Consider the following 6,383-nt stretch of genomic DNA (forward strand, 5'->3'; position numbering starts at 1 on the left):
TCCGTTTCGGTTCTTTCATATATTATTTCATATATTAAAAGAAAGTGAATGAGAGATATTTTGGTTACATTAGACGTGGATGGTTGAAGATAATGATGATGGAGAGAGTACTATGAAAGAGAAATCTCATTGTAGTGTTAATGTGGTGACTCCCTATAAAAGTTATCTAGAGTTGTAGCTATCATTATTGTAGTACTCGAAAATTGAAAAAACGTTAGCAGATATTTGATGTTGATTTTCTGAAATTACTAATACTAATAAGGAAGTTATGAGGAGGAAGAGGACAAAAATGGGTTGGTCCCCTATCTGTTTCACACAGAACACAATGATATAGGGTGTTCTTGTTCTGATTGATTCTCTGCTGGTTTGTACAATGAAACAGAGATAACACATGAACAGTAATTGGAATGCATAGTTTCTGTTTCATCTACTTTTGTAGCTCTCATTACCGGAATGAATAATGTTGTACTGCTATGTCACCCATATTATTAAATACTACACTCCTACTAATGTGTAATCACTTGTGTCACCCACTGCTCCTTCTCACTCAACATACCCAATCCTCGTTCCTATAAATTGCAGGTTGACTCATCGTATCCCACTTCTCAATCTTTTTCTGTCTGTAAAAGCAAATATTAAATATTTTTTCTCTGTTTCAAACTTTCAAACGTATAATTTATTTTTAAAAATTTATTGTCATAATTATTTCTTCCAAATTTAATTTATAAAAACGCTTGTTTTAGTGATGAGAATCACAAACACTGGTTAATTAGTTGTGGAAAAATATTTAGTTACAACTAGGTTATTGCTATAACAATTTAAACCACTGTCTGTTTACCACAGCTTACTTCATTTAAATTATTTTAAAATAATGAATTTATATTTGAATATAGAAAAAAATATTTAAATTGCTTACTATTAGAATGAAATTAGTCGCACAAATTTTAAAAAATTGGAAAATGCAAACGTGACTAAAATTAAAGGAACTTTAATTCGAATCCTCTTATTATTTTTAAAATTCTAATATATTTTTTTTTTAACTTTAGGGTTTAGGTATGTAATCATGAAAAAACAGTTAATTTTACAAAGATAATTTACTATTTTTTTTTCTTAAAAAGAATTTACTAACCACGCCTGTTATCTCACGTTAAAATTTAGTATATAATAGTAGAAAAGAAACCAACAAATGAGCAAAACTAAATTAATATCCAAATAAATTATACAAGATATTGAAAGTTAAGTTATATAATAACTAGTTATTTATTTTAATATTTTAAAATTATTATTTACCTTTTTTCAAAATAAATATTTTAAGATAATTATCAATTACCCAAATAATGACAAAGTAGCGTATTTGGGAAAAAAATCCTTAAAAAATGAATGAGTATATAGATTGCGTTAGTGAATTACCAATTGGTGTTTATGATTGAAAAAAAAATAGTTAAAAGACTATAAAAGGTGAATTTGGCAGGTAGAAAGAAATAAAGGAGATATTTATTTTTAGAAGAGAAATATGTAAGATAAGCAACAAGAGTGCATCCAATCCTAAACCATCGAAAATGAAAAAGGTTTTAATTCCCAAAGAACAGAGTAAACATGTAAAGTTGTGAAATGTGCAATGAAAAATACAACACAGATCGGTTTCCTCCCAAAGTCAGGGTTGCATGCATACAAAGAGCCCACACTCACAAAATTGGCGGGCGAATACACGAGTTTTATAGCCTCTTACTAATGTTGAAGATAAGAGGATTCTAGTATAGAATTGAATTGGTGCTCTCGAAAATAGTTTTTTTTTTTTCTTCATACTGGGCATGATGGTTTCTAACCAAGAGGAGCAAACAGTATCTAAGTATTCATCAAGCAGTGACAGAATTATACAACGAGTTATAAGCGTAAAGGTCTGTTGCAATTTACCATTTTTACTTGCATTACTAGATAGGCTGGTATGGTGCTTGCGTGGACTTGACCTCGTAATAGAATTGAGGTGTATTGCTACCTGGTGCACTGGCTGAAGTGAAACAGAGGTTCTGCGGAATTGAGTTCACTGATTTCGTTGGAAAGATGGCATTCGGTGGAAAGGTAGCTGAAATTGAGAATCCTGATGATGCTGCAGTAGAGAACGGCGGTACTGGGGTGGCAGTAACCTGGCCATGTCTTTGCCACATCCAGTTAGGGACTCCTTTTGAAGGATCTATGCCGATTCTCTCTGCTCTTTCCTGTAAAATATTTCAACAATTTTTCAAATAAAAGCTTATAGTTAGTTATCTTCCTGTACAACAAACGACACGGTAATGCTGGTATCAAGTCGTATTAATGCACGAAGTTAAACTCTCAGTATCTCTTCATGTTGGATACAAATTTGAAAATGAACGCCAAAAGGAATGTTTATCAAAATATTGTCCCCATGCCGAGATCTTTGTCATTAAATTTTTAGCCGTTTCAAAATACAGCTCATTACCAAAAATATATTTGTGAATTACAATAATCAATTTATACACTCACCATTTTTAAGTACTGTTTTGTCAACTTATTGGTAACAACTCGTTCTTGTAAAAAAGAATAAATAACAGAGAACTACGTAACAAATAGAGACAAATTTCTTGAAAAGTAAAATTGCACCAAAAGTTTATAAAGGTCGTATGTGAAAATGGTAAGGAGGATTCCACAAACATGAAATGCAACTTCAAATGTTATGTCAAAATGAAAAGTTAAATGTTTCTCTTTGACCTATGGTAAACACTAAGAAGGAAATTATCATAAATATTTATATGAAAACATTTAGTAAACAAACAAGCAATCGATGTAACAAGAAATTGAACTCACCATATTGGGAAAGAAGGTGTAATGTGCGGGGTTCCATACAGAAGGACGTTCTTCAGTTACAACATGCCTTTTCAAAGAAGGATCACCAATAACTGAACTAAAATTAGTCTCCATCTGCAAATAAAGAGAATCACCTATCATGACCATTAATTACTAACATAAATGTGAAGCAATTACAAAACTATTTCAGAAAAAAAAAAAAAAAACATGTTACATAAAGATAAACATTGTCAAAGGAAAAAATGGCCGTATTTAACTGCATGTGAACCCACAAAGGACAGAAAAGTTTTGTTTCTGTTAAAAAATCTTTCCACCATTCATGACCTATGAAGAGTGTTACTGAGCTAGCTAAAGCAAATGAAGGTTATAATGTGATATAGACCTTCGCCCTTGTGCTTAAAGTAAACCAAAATGTAAAATTCAATTATACCCTTGGAATTCTTCCGGGATGCGTGCTGAATGGGACTGGTTGGAATTGAAGATGGCCAATGTTTTCTTTGGGACCATGTCCTGGAGTTGCTATGCCCAAATTGAGATCAAGATCGTGATTGCCACCTGTGTTGTTGGTAACAAATACAAATACCATTTAACATTCACCAATTATTTTTAACTGAGACCATCAATTAGAAATAAAATAGAACAGAAGAGTATCATGCTATGAAGTACTACCTTCATTAATAGCTTCAGGTTTCATTTCGCTCTCATACGTACTTGGCTCAAAGTTAGTCACTGCCTCTCTTCCATTGCACTTGATTGCTGCCTTGTCATAAGCCCTGGTTTCCAGAAAATAAAAAGGGAGACATGTTGGTTGGAACCGTAATTAGCTTTGAAAATTCAGGAAAAAGGTTCAGTGCAGGTAAAATGTAATTCGTGCATCATTAGGACCTTGCAGCTTCTACTTCGCTGTCGAAAAGCCCAAGATATATATACCTGCACGAAAGCATTGCAATCTCTAAAACAACAAAAACACCTCTGCCAATCGTTTCTGTGAAACAGGCATCCTAGACAAGTTTCTCCAAACATGGAAAAAAGCCTATACAGTAAAGACCGATTGACTACCAAGCTGGAAACAATTCCCTTCGAATTCGTACTTCAGTTATACCAACAGGTACAACTGATTGCAATAGGAACCTGAAATCGTACTAATATCTTTTGCTCGTACATCGTATAAATTCCATAAACGTAGCACACTACTACATCAGTACAAAAAAAAAAATAGATACTCACTTTTTTCCAAGGAATTGTCCCATCCGAGCTTCCCACCGGCCACATTTGTGAAGTGTCACTCCCCGGTATTTTGAACTCCCCCTTGAGAAACCGGTACTGTGACGGCGGAGTATGTGCACGAACTCCTCCTTGGAAAGATTTTTCATCTGTTCATCAATAATAACCAGTTAAAAACCAATCGCAAACTCCATTTAGATTAAAATTCACAGAAAGCTTGTGCGTTTTCCAACCTGTTTTAAATCCTCCTCATAATCAACAAGATTAAAATTGATATCAGCATCAAGTCCCCTGAACTTAATTGCAGCTCGATCATATGCCCTAAATTTGAAAATTCCGAGTCAAGTGAGGGAGACACCAATCAAACGAAGGACAGGTTCCATTAACAAACAAAACTACGACAAAGGATATTAAAATATGAGCAAAAAGTTTTACCTAGCTGCGGCATGAGCGGTGTCAAATCCACCTGCAATGAAGAACAATCTAATCAAAAGACGCTAAAAATAGCAAAGAAGAATCGAATAATAAACTCAAATGTATATCTATACATACATTAATAAAAAATAATATATGAAATGGAAAAAACTCAATTATATATACATAAATGGAAAAAAAAAAATCAAAAATACAAAATCCATACCCAAATAGACTTGTTTCCCGCAATCCCTACAGCAAACAAGAAACTAATTAAGGTCAATTCTGTGGTACTTTCAAATTCCACCATGAATAACCAAATTAAATTTTCAAAGCAAATAATTACAGTTACTTCAAACCAAACCCTAATAAAAAGGGAATATAATATATAATAATCAATAATCAAGAGAAGCTAAAATAAACAATGAGAAGTGCTCGAACCAGATATGCGATTCCCATCTTCCGGTCCTTCTGTAGAAGGTGACTCCTCTGTACTGAGAGCTCCGTGACCGTGGACCTCTCCTACTCTTCTTCACCTGAGGTTGTTGCTGAACCTGAACAACCTTCACCTCGCCGTTTTGGCGATCCAGCGAGAGATCCACCAAACTCTTCCTAGCCTGAAACGACGACGTCGAACTCTGCCCTTGCCAATTCTCCGCGCTCACCGGAAACAGCTCCTTCGTCGCTGTGACAACGACGTCGTCCGCGCCTTCGACCTTAAGGATTCCGAAATTGAAGGTGAACAAGTCACCGGCGCGTGTCGAACACGAGTCATCGTTGCTCGACCCTTCCGCATTCACCACGGAGGAATTCGAAGTTCCCGAAGAAGCTTCGGGAAACTTGTCCAACAGCATCACCGAGTCTTGACTCTGAGTCGAGTCGGCATTCAAATTAAGATCCAACATGACGCTAAATCTTCTTCTACTAGGTATTTTTCAACTCTGATTTTCTTTCTATTTTATTATTTGTATCACTTAGGCGCTTTATTATTATTAAATCGAACTACAACTTATCAAACTAATATTGCTTCAACGTCAGCCAGCGGAGAATCTCTTTTTCTCTTCAACCGACGGTCACAACAAGGAAAAATCGATCCAATAAAAAGAAACAACCGATTATTATACGTAAAATGTAACCTAAACGGTTGAAGACGCAATATCTGAGGGTGTATATAGGTGTATAAAGAGCTTCTTCGACGAACAAGAATCTGCAATGGAACATAAGCAAAGAGAGTAAAACAGAATTAGTAGGTTCTCCAGCCACTGCAAGTTCGACGGATAAATTATCCGGCGACCGGAAGAGTGAAGGAGGAGGAAGAGAGGAAAACTCACAGAAACCGTGAGAAGGAAGCACTGCAAGGTTTGGTAGTTGCATTTATAGTTCCCTTGCGATGATTTCAGAACGGGAGAGAATAAAAGTTTAGAGGCTACCGGATTCCATGGCACCGGAGAGAGAGTGAGAGAGGTAACAGGATCCAAACGGAACACTTGATATAAAGCTCTGACCCATTTTATGAGATGATGGAATATATAAACATTTTCTCTCTCATAGTTCCAACTTCAAACCGGTTGGTACGGTCACCCGTCAAGCCAAGGAGATTTATTATTTGTTTTTCTAATTTTTATTGCTCTATGACACAGTCCAGTCGTGGTCTCATCGACGGAAACAGCCATCCACCACTAACGGCTGAGTTTCGTGTTATACGTATCAGAAATAGAGGTAATAAAAGTGTTTTTGGTTTAAATTATCACACTACAACAAATTTTTCTCATCTCTCACACACAAACTAATAACTACGTATTGTTGTAAACAAATTCTCTTCATAATAGTAATAATTTCAGATTGTTATAAAATAAATTAAACCTTCACTACATGTTATTTATTCTTATTCTGAATTGTGCAATACTGTATTGTATATTGTA

The 6,383-nt window shown here is 34.9% G+C and overlaps 1 protein-coding gene across 2 annotated transcripts; it reads right to left on the minus strand.

The window, feature by feature from the left end:
* Positions 1 to 1,546: 1,546 nt before the first annotated feature.
* On the minus strand, positions 1,547 to 5,961 carry LOC114185375 (ethylene-responsive transcription factor RAP2-7-like). 2 transcript variants are annotated; one of them, XM_028073066.2, is made up of 11 exons: positions 5,793 to 5,961; positions 4,903 to 5,668; positions 4,688 to 4,713; positions 4,483 to 4,513; positions 4,281 to 4,368; positions 4,051 to 4,196; positions 3,709 to 3,753; positions 3,493 to 3,596; positions 3,254 to 3,378; positions 2,824 to 2,937; positions 1,547 to 2,216 (listed from the first exon to the last, which is right to left on the minus strand). In XM_028073066.2, the coding sequence occupies exons 2-11, from the start codon at positions 5,364 to 5,366 to the stop codon at positions 1,932 to 1,934; spliced, it is 1,428 nt and encodes a 475-aa protein (XP_027928867.2). In that variant the 5' UTR covers positions 5,367 to 5,668; positions 5,793 to 5,961; the 3' UTR covers positions 1,547 to 1,931. The 2 variants fall into 2 exon arrangements, with proteins under 2 accessions (XP_027928867.2, XP_027928868.2); XM_028073067.2 differs by lacking the exon at positions 3,709 to 3,753.
* Positions 5,962 to 6,383: the final 422 nt, after the last annotated feature.

The sequence above is a fragment of the Vigna unguiculata genome, chromosome 5 (genome assembly GCF_037176805.1).
Source record: "Vigna unguiculata cultivar grain cowpea cultivar isolate G323 ecotype 2 chromosome 5, ASM3717680v1, whole genome shotgun sequence".
Classification (NCBI taxonomy): domain Eukaryota; kingdom Viridiplantae; phylum Streptophyta; class Magnoliopsida; order Fabales; family Fabaceae; genus Vigna; species Vigna unguiculata.